General features: G+C 42.6%; 1 protein-coding gene across 2 annotated transcripts in view; it reads left to right on the forward strand.

Moving 5' to 3' along the window:
- GRID1 (glutamate ionotropic receptor delta type subunit 1) overlaps positions 1–13,404 on the forward strand; it is a 1,166,358-nt gene that overhangs the window by 1,120,169 nt on the left and 32,785 nt on the right. For both annotated transcript variants that reach the window (XM_006277864.4, XM_019497194.2), the window contains one exon: positions 239–434. In XM_006277864.4, coding sequence (XP_006277926.1) covers positions 239–434 — 196 coding nt within the window. The remainder of the gene's footprint in view (positions 1–238; positions 435–13,404) is intronic.

The raw sequence follows: 13,404 nt of genomic DNA on the forward strand, positions 1-13,404 counted from the left end.
TTCTCCACACAAGCCTCTCACTGAATAAAGCCTTAGGTATAATTAAATCTTGTGATTTCAATGCAGCTGAACTACACTTTGGGTTTCCTTATGATGAAGTAAAGATATACGCAAATGAGACAAATTGACAGTGCTTTCTTTCTTTCTGAAGACAGCCATAGAAACAGATAAGTTAACTAATGAAATGTCTGTATTGTACCACATAACACCTAACATTTCACTACTGCTTGAATTTCAGAACATTTCAAGATCTGTCCAAACAAATGGATATATCATATGGTACAGTGAGGGACTCAGCTGTGTATGAATACTTTAAGGCAAAAGGGACAAACCCTTTGGAGCAAGATAATACATTTGCTGAATTGTGGAGAACAATCAGTAAGAATAATGGGGCAGATAATTGTGTATTGAACCCTTCTGAAGGCATCAGGAAGGTAAGAATGGAATTATAATAAAGATGTTATTTCTCTCTTTCTTCCTCCCTCTCTCTCTTCCTTCCTTTAATGAATCTATATTGTTTAAATAGGGTTAATAAATACTATCATTCCATCTTTGACCTCCTATCTCATGGAACTCAGATCATCAGTTAAGAAAGATTGCAGTAACTACTACAACTTCTAACCCGTTTGTTTTTGTCTTTCCCAGAGTCAGTTTTAAGACTGTTAGGATTTTTCTAAGTATCTAAATGTCATTTTTTAAAGTAACTTTAGAATCTGTCCATTGACTTCAATGTGATTTAGACTGATAAAAGCCTTAGGGCCTTGTCACACCTTACGCTGTAAGCCAAACCAAGGCTTAGTGTTGTTTGGTTTAGAGGAGCAGTCATACCTTAAGGTGAAAAAATATCTTTGACTGTCCTTCACCTGCACAGCTGTGATTTGCCACTAGAGGCTTGGTGAGCAGGGTCAGGACTAGGAGCTAGGCTCACTGCTCCTGCCAATCAGAGTGAGTGTTGCAGCCCCAGAGTGCGCCGGTGACTGTGTTGCCTCCTGCAGCTGCCCAAACCGGCTTGGTGCTTGAGCTCTGTGGAGCCTGGACCTTGTTTTCTCTGGTGCCTGCTGCCCCTACCCAAGCCACTGGCTAGCTGGCTGTTGCCTGAGATCCAAAAAGAATCAGGCCTCTCAGAGCTCTGGTGATGCCCAGCCTCAGAGCTCTGACAGTGCCCAGCCACATAGGCCATATGTAGCAGGAGGGCACAGGGGGGCACATGCCCCCCTGAGATTGGCCACCACTGAAGCCATCACTGGTTTCTGCGGGTGGCCACCAGTGGCTGCGGGTGGTCCCCACTCACTGCTGCCAACAGCGTGGATGGCTGCTACAGGTGGTCCCTGGTTGCTGCCCACCACTCACCACATCCCCCTCCCTTTGCTGCTGACACTGTCGCAGCCACCTGTGCATGGTCCCTGCTTAGCCCGCCCTTGCCACTGATGTCACCGTGGCTGCCTGCAGGTGGTCCCCACTCACTGCCACCATGCCCCTGCCACCACACCTGTTGCTGCTGCTGCCTGCAGATGGTTGCTATGTCCCCCCAGCCTCCAGAAGCATGCATCATTCATGACCAGCCATCCAGCAGCCCAGCTAGTAGTGGCACAGTGTGGCAAGCTCTGGGAAAAAAAAAAGATTGGGCCCCCTGGACCCAGACATATGCCCTGGCAGGGCCAGGCAACTGGAGCAGGGTGGAGCTCAGAAGCTGGAGCATGGCAGCCTGAGACTAGTTCCTGCTGATTCACAGTCTGCTGGGCTCTGTGTAGAGTCCAACTGCTAACTCTGCCTGCCTGGCTTGCCTAACAGTGGCCATGCTTGGCAGGTGCTTGAAGCCCCTGTGCCCCTCGTAGCAGCTGGCAGCTCCAAGCATGGAGTGTGGGGCTTAGCACTGTCATAGATTTCATAGGTTTTTAGGGTTGGAAGGGACCTCAGAAGATCTTTGAGTCCAAACCTCTGCCCTGGGCAGGAAAGAGCAAAGAAGTTCTTCTGAAGTCCAGTCTAAATCTGCTCTCTGTCAGTTTGTGGCCATTGTTTCTAGTTACCTCAAGGGGTGCCCTGGTAAACAAAGTATGTCCTATTCTTTGCTGCTCACCACCCCCTCCCCTCCCTGCTGCCTCTGATGAATTTGTAGACAGCCACAAGATCACCTCTCAGCCTGTCTATCTGGGCTGGGGATGCATAGAGTGAGTGGGGAGGCTGCACTGTTTATAGCCACCTCCCAAGCCCAGCAGATGTGGGAAGTCCCACCCTGTACCCAGCCCTCCAGGCCCACTGCTCTTGCCAGGCAGAATCAGTGGTATAGCCCTGGAGCCCATTTCTGCTCCTTGGCCCAGTGGTCCAGAAACATGCTTGGGTCTGGCACATCCTGAGTGAGTGCTCTTAGTCACTAAACTTTAATGTATTGAGCCCCTCAGTCACATAGGGAGGAAGATGTCTACTTTGTGCATCTCACAAGGGAGTACATGAGCTTCAAGATTTTCCAAGAGGCAGACTTTCAGGCAGCTGGTAAATTGATTGAAAACTGCAGAGCATGTGGAGTGTAAGTACCTCTAATATTAAACAGCAATAGGGGAGGGATTTTCAATATCATGATTTTGGATTTTGGCATTTACATCCCACTTAAATCCTACTGCAGGCACTAATGTCCTTATTTGGCTCTAGTCCTTAGACTTCCAAAGTCAATTAGGTGCTTCAGAAATGTTACCTTGAGTCTTCTTATATTTCTCCTCTATTTTTCTTTGGATTCTGCATCTTGTCCTTTACCCAGACATTTTTATAGGCAAGTCAGTAGATTAAACTGAGCACTCACATACATGGATGGAAATCTGTTAATTCAGTGGAATCTTGCACATTATGCACATTTTATCCCCATGCTTCTAGACTGCTTTTGTTCATACAGTTGTTGCAAAATTCGTCTACATACTCAGGTTAATATACCCACCCCACAGTTGTTTGATGACATTAGCAGTAGATCAGCTATTAGCATATTCACTCTATTCCTGTTTTTCTTGCACACAAACACAGGTTATATTATCCTTTCTAATAGGGTTCAAGCACTGCTATAAGCTGGCACATGATTTCTGCCTCTTTGTTCTGAGTTCCAGAGTCAACAGCCCCATTAGTTTATTACTTTATAATTGGAATGCATTGTCTCATTTGAATATAATAGAGATAAATTATTACCCAGGGCCATGAAACAGGAATCGGATTCTCAACCACTAACTATTCAGCTTTGAAGCATTTCCATACACATGCATATACAAAATCTTTTATTCTGATTCTTTATTTACCACTCTTCTCATGCTTCCCCCATGAAGCAGTTCTGCACAATCAGTATGTGAATGACACCATGAACAGGAAGTTGATGTAAGTTAAACGTCTCTGTAAACGGGCATCACATTTACCTATTTAACAGTTTTTGGGGGTTTTTTTAAACAAATATAAATATTATTGATCAGTCTTTTTCTTATAAACTGACACTCAGAAATGCTGAATAAATAGGCCTATATTACATGTCCTTTATGCTTTTTTAAGTGTGGTGTCCAAAGTACATTTTTCTGTCTTGAGTTTCCCCCCTAATTTTCCACATGCTTGATGCCCATTTTCTATAAGCTCAAAGAAAAAGTTATAAATCTGCAGACGTCATGGAGTTCCCAGGTGGTCCTATAGCTGGCAAAAACCCTTTGTCACTCCCTTTTATTTCTCTGGGCCCATAAGTGTGCAAATACTTGTGTGCTCACTCTCTTACACATGTGCATGCACACACACCACTTGCATACACTCTTCTTTTTATTAGTTCAGCAAAAGAGCATTGTATTGTTGATAATTTATCTGTCTCAGGTCCACTTTCTTCAACCTAAAGCTTCTATTTCTTTTGTCTTCTCCACAGCTTTGATGTCTGCCTCAAGCTACACCACTATAAAAAATTAGGTTGACTTTGCTAAAGCCCATAACCTCTTCTCTGTCTTCAATATGTAATATCCTGCATCATGTAGTTTTGGAGTGTGATTTTTATATCTGCTCAGGTTCTTTATTACAATGAGACATCTATTTTAAGAGGCTATTTCAGCATGCTGAAATAATAAAAGTAAATATATACTATACGTGCTTCCTTTCACACAATACAACTGAAAAATTAAAACATTTAACTTAGAATAGTTAAATGTACTTTCCTTATCATTCTTATATCACTAGAAACTCCATCTGATAAGATTGTAAGACTGTAAACATATTGCAAGCTCCCAGTTGTTATAGCTAGCTCTACTTAAGCCAAAGATTTATCTTCGGATTGGCAAACTGCTTAGAATATCAATTAGTGTGACTGAGTTTCAGCGTAGAGCTAGCAACTGGCTCAAATTTAAATAATTTTATCAAATTAAGTCTAATTTTAATTTACTAGGGTGTATTTCTTAATGCAACTTGATCAACTCCATCAAATAACATCAACTTTGACCCAATTTTTCTGCAGTTCCAGAACTGACCAAGTCTGCCATTTCATTAAACCTTTACATAAATCAGGCTTTATATTTAACAACACTGTCATATAAAATACTGTGATTATAATATAAATGTCACTCTTTACAGCTCATTTTGTTGTTGGAATCAACAGCCAAGTGGTTCATGTCAAATATCATGTCTGAAAATTGTATTTTTCCAAAATGAAAATCTGTATTAGTAAATGAAACTAGACTTCTAACCAGTAAACATACCTTAGAATGCAAAACGGTCATGTAAATGGATCATTACATCTTTATTTCATTGGTGATGTGACATCTAAATGGCTACCAAGCACTATATTCTCAGTGCATCTTTCAAAATAATGATTTTCCTAGCTTAATAAAAATCTTCAATTCAAGCCCATCCAGTTTTCTATGTGTCTCCTTTTTTTCCAGCTATCTCTTTTAAATGAATATTAGTTGTCAGTGCATTCTTATGTAAAACAATGTCAACTCCACTCAAAACTAGGGGTTTTCTTTGGTGTTTTTGTTTGCTTTGTTTTGATTTTATGTATGAGGCAGGCATCATAATTTGTCTGCATGTCTACATTGTTCCCATCATTTTTACTAGGATTACTCTATGTATTACTAAAATTTGACTCTTTGGTGGCTCAAAACAAAAAGATCAAGTGGAAAAAAATTCTGAAAGCTTTTGTGGCATTTTTGTTGCCATAGAAAATTATTCTTTTTAAAGAAGAAACAGTTTGTATATCCGTAGTAACCATCTCCCATTGTCTAAAGGCACAGTTTTTAAAAACACAGATGAAAATTACACAAAGAGTATTCATATACTGCAAAGCACAGACTACTGAGAGAGGCAAGTAAAGGCTTTCTTTAGTTCTAGAGCCATATGAGGAGCATTGATTTGGCTCTATTTTGAGTCATATGGTAGCACAAGAGTGATGTTGTACCCATGATGGCCCAGAAATTTTGAGTCTTACACATTCAAGAGTGTCCTGCGATAGGAATTGCTATGCCAACATAAATTAGTGATTCATATTGAGCAGTATTCTGTCACAGATACTGGTGCAGGATTTCCATAATAATTGGATTGGGCAATATTGCTTTGTAAAGGAAATTTCTCTCTGACTCCAGCTATTCTCAACATTCACCAAGAAACATGCAGCTTTGTGTGGCTCCTGTAATTAGATAGTAGGTAATTGTAATTTCCCATGCCATTCACCAGGGCATCAGGTATGGGGGTTCCTCTCTGACTTCACCATTGCTTTGGGGAAGAAACAGTTCTGTTAGAAGGGTGACTTTGGTTGGTCCCCTGGGGGTCTCGCCTTCCACATCTTTGATGGAAAAATAATTATAATTGGGAGGAAGGTGGTTGGTCCCATCCCTCCTGGTGCCTCCCTATGGTCATCCCAGCTGTTCTTCCTGCTTGAGGCTTTGTCTCCCCTACACCCTGCCTAATGCCAACCAAAGGTGTCATCACTTGAACCATCAGAGTTGGTATACCATACGCCTTGGTGCTTTGGTTCTCTAAATTTTATGGCAGTAGGATCGGGATGTTGTTTTGGCTCGATTGTTCCCTACCATCTTTTTGCCTTGTCTATGCATCCTCCTGATCAGGTGTCTTCCTGTCCCCTGGCATGTCATTCTCTCTTTGGGCTTGGTACTTGCTGTGGGCCAATCGGGTATGGATCCTTGCCCTACTTGGTCCTGCCAGGCTCCAGTCTACATTGTGGTCATTGGATATCCACAGAGACTCCGTCGGTAAGTACTCGAGCCTTCTCTGCCCCAACCTCTTGCACAAACACCTTCCTGGGGCAGCCACCAGGCCCCTGCACTAGGACTAGGTTCCATCTCTGACCCCTCTGGGCTGGTCAGGAACTTCACTGCCAGTCCCCACCTCTTGTCTTCCACCGGGTCTTTTATCCCAGTTCCTGGGGCCCAGCCAAACAATCAGTCCTGGCACGCTACAGTAAAGCATGCCCACACTGACGGGGGAGCTGTTCCTGGCTCCTTCTGGGTTGGGCATTTTTTTTTCTTTTCTTTTTCCTTTTTCCTCCACCCGCTATGGTTTCACTTTTGCCATGCTTCATTTCCAGTACTGGGTCCTGCAGTCTCTGCTCTGCACCCGGCAGAGGTAAATTTTTTCCACAGTAATATAACTGATCACAGTTCTTAATCATATACATTCTTAATTCATTTGTGAATTTCGCAAAGCTATTTGTCTGCATAATATCCTGTGGCAATGAGATCAACAGCGTAATTAGACAATTTAATTTGCTGCCTTTTTAATTTTGAGCATCTGTTTCTGCTTGGAATAGAATGAAATAATAAAATCCCTCTATAATGTTTATTCTTTAGATGTACACATGAGAAGCCCTCCTCCTTTTTTTCCCTTTCCAAGATAAATGGCCCTAGACTTTTTAATATCCCCCATTGTGGAGGCCCTTGCCTATAATTATTTTAATTGCCTTTTGCTGAAACTTTCTTATTTCTGCTTTGTCTCATTGAACAGGAGGGGACTTAAACCATATATACTGTCCAAGATGAGAATGTTATGGATTTATAGAATGCTATTGTATATTTTTTGTTTTCACCCAATATCTTTGTTCTTTTTAATCTCCTTTGTCTATCAAACCATTTTTAATATGTTGTTGGTACTTCTCGATATTGTTCATGAGATATTAGTATACTTTATTCAAAAGTTCAATGCATGTGAATAGGTTAAATCATTTTTATCAATGTGTGTTATTTGTACTTTGTCCTCTCTAAATTCCACATATTATTGGGGCATCCAGTTGCTTTATTTTTTCTTAGGTACTACAACCCTCCTTCCCTTTTTACAAACTTGCAGTTATTTTTTGTCAGTAAAATGTTTCTACCTAATAATCCACACCTAATGGCTTAGGAAAACCTGTCCAAATATTGACCTCAGGGGCCTTTCAGTGTTAAGCATGTTTTTGCTAAATATTAGATAAACATTTTTCCTGCTCTTTGCTTCCTAGTTCTTAAGCATTTATTTCCCATCAGAGGAGTTAATTTCACCTGTCCAGTGCTTCCATAGTTGTGCTAATAATCTCTTGCAATGGATTTTATAAAATGTCATGTGGAAGCATACGTAAGTTAGACTGCTAATGATGGTTCTCTAGCCATTGATTTTTTAATTCTTTCCCAAAATAGGAAAGGTTAAAATGACACATTTTACTTTTACAGGAGTCATTTTGATTTCCCTTCCTCTTATACTCACCTAGGTACATTATAATTTTATCCTAATTAATGTTCTGAACTGATGTCCTCATACCAAAGTAAAGCACATTTCTCTATATTTTCTTGAAACACCTTAAAAAGGGATACCATCTTATCAGTTCTCCAGTCTGATGGTATAGTGGTCATTTTAATGATGTGACATATTTTGAGATGATGAATGTGTTATTTTGTTTGTCATTTAAGATCCCTTTCTTCTTTTTTCCGAAATCATAAGGAATGATATAAAGAAATTTCTTGTTACTTCTCTCCATCATCCATAATTGTCTCCTTTTTATTTGAGGAGTCTAATAGAATCACTGAATCACTCATAGCCTTCTATTCAAAGAAGAAATGTGGCTGGTTTTCTTTTACTCAAATTTCATATTAAACTGGTTACCTGTCAGTCAGAGCAATTGTCTCATTCTGTCAGCATTAGTTTGGCAAGTTTTGAGCTAGAGTGGCTATGTTTTTGTCCTACAAACTAAAATGAAAGTAAACTAAAAATCTTAAAGGTTTCATAGTTTCATAGATGTAGGGTCAGAAGAGACCTAAGCAGATCATCAAGTCTGACCCCCTGCCCTGGGCAGGAATGAATACTGGGCTTATATCACCCCTGGTAGGTTTGAGCTCTTATGACCCCAGCTAGGTAATTATCAAGCTTCCTCTTAAAGACCCACAAGGTAGGACCCAGCGCCACTTCCCTTGGAAGTTGGTTTCAGATCCTAGCCACCCTGACTGTGAAGTAGTGCTTTCTAATGTCCAGTCTGAACCTACTCTCAAACAACTTATGGTTGTTATTCCTTGTTACTCCAGGAGGTGCTTGGGGGAACAGGATTTCTCCCATTCCCCACTGATAAGTTTGTAGACAGCCACCAGGTCCCCTCTCAGCCTTCTCTTGTGAAGGCTGAACAGGTTCAGGTCCCATAGCCTCTCATTGTAAGGTCTGCCCTGCTGTCCCTGGATCATGCGGGTGGCCCTCCTCTGGACCCTCTCCTTGTTGTCCACATCCCTCTTGAAGTGGGGTGCCCAGAACTGGATACAGTACTCCAGCTGTGGCCTGACCAGTGTCGCATAGAGGGGGAGGATCACCTCCTTCGACCTACTTGAGATGCACCTGTGGATGCACGATAGGGTCTGGTTAGCCCTGCTGACCGTGATCTCGCATTGTCGGCCCACGTTCATCTTGGAGTCAGTGATGACTCCAAGATCCCTTTCTGCCTCCGTGCTCTCAAAAAGGGAGTTTCCCATCTTGTAAGTGTGTGCCTAAGTGCAGCACCCTGCAATTGTCTGTATTGAAATGCATCCTGTTTTTGTTAGCCCACCCTTGCAACATATCCAGGTCTTTCTGCAGTCTTTCCCTCCCTGCTAATGTGTCCATCTCACCCCAAATTTTGGTATCATCAGGAAATTTGAACAGGTTGCTTTTCACCCCATTGTCCAAATCGCTGGTAAAGAAATTGAACAGTGTGGGCCCAAGGACTCTGCTGCCCATTTCCCCCCAGGTCGAATATGATCTGTCCACCACCACCCTCTGAGTGTGACCCTTCAGTCAATTAGCAATCCATCTGACCGTATAGGCATCGATGCCACAGTCGCCTAGTTTTTTAATGAGGATGGGGTGGTTGACAGTGTCAAAGGCGTTGCTGAAGCCCAGAAAGACTACATCCACGGCGACACCTGCATCCAATGCTTTTGTGACCTGATCGTAAAAGGCAATCGGGTTGGTCTGACATGACCTGCCCCTAATGAAACTGTGCTGGTTGCCCCTGAGCATCATCCCCGATGCCGGCCCATCACAGATGTGCTCCTTGATGATCTTCTCAAAGAGTTTCCCCAGGATTGAGGTAAGACTGACAGGCCTATAGTTGCCCGGGTCCTCCCTCCTCCCTTTCTTAAAGATGGGGACCACATTGGCTATCTTCCAATCATCTGGCACCTGGCCCAAGTACCACGAGTGCTCGTAAAGCTGTGCCAAGGGCCCAGTAATAACCCCTGCTAGCTCCCTCAACACTCTGGGGTGGAGAGCATCTGGACCTGCTGACTTGAACATGTCCAGCCCCTCCAGAAGCACTCTAACCCGGTCCTCCTCAACCTTAGGACCCTTCTGGTCCTTCACAGATGTGCTCCTGGATAATTTTCTCAAAGAGCTTCCCCAGAATCGAAGTAAGACTAATGGGCATATAGTTAGTTTATTTCAATGTGTTTTAATGTACAGTCTATATATATGTTGTGTGTGTGTGTGTGTATGTATGTATGTATTAAGAGTCTAATCAGAGTCACAAAGGGAATAAAGGCATAAAGGGAATAATATATTTGGGCAAAATTCCAACCACAGGTTCCAAAGCATGTTAGGATATTCTTTGCTGTGCTCCAAACTTCATTCTTTATGCAAATAACTTCTGTACTGTATCTCCTGGTGTGGTGCCCCTGGTTGGTGCTGTGAGTGTGCTCCCACTCCGTGGTCGGGGTCCCCCAACTTGCCTGCCATAACTTGATGGAAAATGTAAAGGGTTCAGTGGTGTTTCTTCCCCACTTGACCAGAAGATGGGATACTCATGGGTGTGCCACAGTGGTCCTAGGGGCTCTGCCTCCCCTATACTCCATCCACTTGCCAGCCATGTGGGTCTTCATGCCACTACCCCAACTAAGCCAACCATGAGGCCTGAAATGCTGGCTTCAGGGTCCAAATAGAATGAGTTGGTTGATCCCCTGAGAGAGAATCACTGTCTTGGAGCCCCTAATGCTCCTGAGCCAGGATTTTCCCATTCCCGGCCAGGTGCCAGTTGCTGCCTCTGCTCCTTTGCAATGGGGCAGGGTCATTGGGATCATTCTGACTGGATTGCCAGGAGCTGGGGCAAGCAGTGTGGCCATGGGGGGGCTGGGAGAGTGGGAAGGGATTGGGGAGCTCATGGCAGAGCTCCCCCCATGCAGCATAGGACAGTGGGAGGCAGTGAGGATTGTCCCCCCTGGCCCACCAGCAGCTGGTGAGTGCGGGCTTTTTTTTTCCAAAGAGCTGGGAGGTGGGGCTGGGCAGGGCTGGGAGAGAGGGCAGCGGATGGGGCCTGTGTGATCTGGAGATTCAGCTGATTCGGCAGCAGCCGAATCTCTGAATCAGATTTGGCTGAATTGATTTGAGACCGTGATTCAAATCACCAAATCGAATGACTTCCCCTCAAATTGGTAAAATCCAAATCCAAAGTGAATACAAGCTGCTTTGCACAGGCCTAAGGATGGATAGTTAGATAAAGAGATAGATAGATGTATATGTAGACAGACAGATAGATGCATTTTATATACAAAGTTCTGTTAACAGAAGTTAACAGGACTTTCTGAAACCTTTCAAAATGGTTGCTAGAATTTTGGGTAAAGGTCCAGGTTAATTTTCTTTCATCTTATTCTTTACACATTCTTAATGAAAAACATGTGAAACATAAGTTAATCATATATATATATGTTCACTATAGATCTCATTATCTATATCTATATATATGTGTGTCCCATTATCTATATATATATGTGGTGTCTCATTATCTATATCTATACCTATATATATATATATATATATATATATATATATATATATATATATATATATATGTGTGTGTGTGGGTGTGTGTGTTTTCCCAGGACTTTATTGTGCAATTTAAATCTCTTTAAATTGAACAAATGATACTGCCTCTCTGTCACATCTCATATTGACATGAATTTGAAGCATGCTGAATTTAGATACAGCCAAATATTTCTCACAAGGAAGTTTATAAATAAAGCAATATAAAAACTAAGAAGAAGGAATATCTCCTCTTTAGTGAAAAAGTATTTTGTAAGTAGAGAAAACTTCAGAAGAGAAAATTGTCCCCAAACTTATCTCCTTCAGGATTTCTGGAGGATGAGGAGTGTCCATAATTAAATTTTGAAACAGGGATGTTCACACAGTTCACACAGTTCAGATCCAGCCCATGAAGCTATATCATACGGCCTGGGGGTCTTCCCACAGGTCTAAAAATTTGGCAATGTGGAAGTAGTGACAACATTACATGTAGCTCCCCTGCTGCCAAATTTCAGACCCATGGGGAGTCCCAGGCTCACAGGTTGGATGATGTGGCCCTGCACACTAGATTGCCCTGGCATATGGTGGGCTGGGTACACAGTAGGATCCGGTGTATGGGATCAAGCTGGTGTGTGTCTAGGTCCAGCACGTGAGACTGAGCTGTGCATGGTGTCAGGCTTGTGGACCTACCTTGTGCGGATCTCACCTGTTGACTAGTCCCACAATACTTCCATGGCCAGCAGGATAGGAAGGTTAAGGCCCACTGATTTAAAATTCAGACTCCTGAGAAAACTAATGCTGTTCAGTTTTGATGACAGTGGGCAGAATTTGTTGTCACAAAAAATATATAATTGATCCACAAAGACCCAGTGGACTCTATTTACGTGTTTCACAATCTCAGAAGGTTACTAAGAATAGCAGTATAAATAAGAGAAAGACAGAAAACAGAAGGCTTCTTGCTACCTACCTTAGATATTTAGGGCAAGATGTTTTTTTTTAGGGAACTGCAGGGATCCAGGGCATACTAGAGGCCATGGCAACATGAATCTTCTTCAGAAACTGCTTTGTAATTGAAATTGAATGCTGGAGGAAGATTATGTTTCCCTATGTACCCATGGGATAGATAGGAAATAGGGTATAGATATTAGCTGTCTTTCCTCCCCTGTTGAAGCTGAAGAGGGTTGCCTGCAGAACCCTCTTCAGAGGTAGATGTGCAAATCAGAAGAGAACAAGTAGAAAACCAAAAGAAAGAAGGGTTTCCCCAATCTTCATTTTCACTGTCTTGTTTTTTGCCTTTCTTTCTGACTAAATTTTGGGGGGAATAATAAATGATACTTCCTTCTGCCCAGGCATCTAGATGAATATAAATATTTTTTTCCTCTAAAGAGTAGATATTCCTTCTTCTTAGTTTTTGCATTGCTTTATTTGTAAACTTCCTTGTGACCAAATAGTTGGCTATGTCTAAATTCAGTATGCTTCAAATCCATGTTAATATGAGGTGTGACAGGCAGGTAGAATAATTTGTTCAATTTAAAGATATATCAGAACTACACCATTGTATATGGCAAAACAAGTGTGTGAATAACTATACAGTATAGACTTATAAATATGAAAATATGTTGTCATAAGCACCTGTAGGAATGGTAATAAAAGATTCATATTGTCCCAAATCAGGCAGAGATCCTACCAGAATGGTTAGACATATGAAACCTGCAAAAGACACTCCTGGTAGCATGCGTTTAGAATTACCTAGACCAGGTGTTCTCAATCCCTGGGCCATGGCCTGGTGCTAGGCCATGGCAAATCGGCTGCTAGACCAGAATTGGCCATGGACCGGCAAAATGTGGCCCCCCCAGAGCCAGGTGTAGAGGCTGTGGCTCCTTCTGCAGGGCCTGCAGCAGTGCAGGGTTTGCCCCCACCCCCACCCCCCTGCCTGGCGGGTGGGGGTATCCTTACCTGTCTTCTGGCCAGAAATGCCAGCTGCAGCTGTGACTGCTAGGCCACAGTTTGCCAGGCCGTGGCCACTTCTGGGCTGTGGTTTGCCATGCCGCAGCATAAAAACTTTGGGACCCCCTGATATAGACACTATAATGTTTGCTGTATGCCATAGATTTCCAGGGACGGGGTACTCACTCAGACCTCCATACCTTTGGGGTTCTGTCCTTAAGGCAG

This window comes from Alligator mississippiensis, chromosome 6 (genome assembly GCF_030867095.1).
Source record: "Alligator mississippiensis isolate rAllMis1 chromosome 6, rAllMis1, whole genome shotgun sequence".
Lineage (NCBI taxonomy): Eukaryota > Metazoa > Chordata > Crocodylia > Alligatoridae > Alligator > Alligator mississippiensis.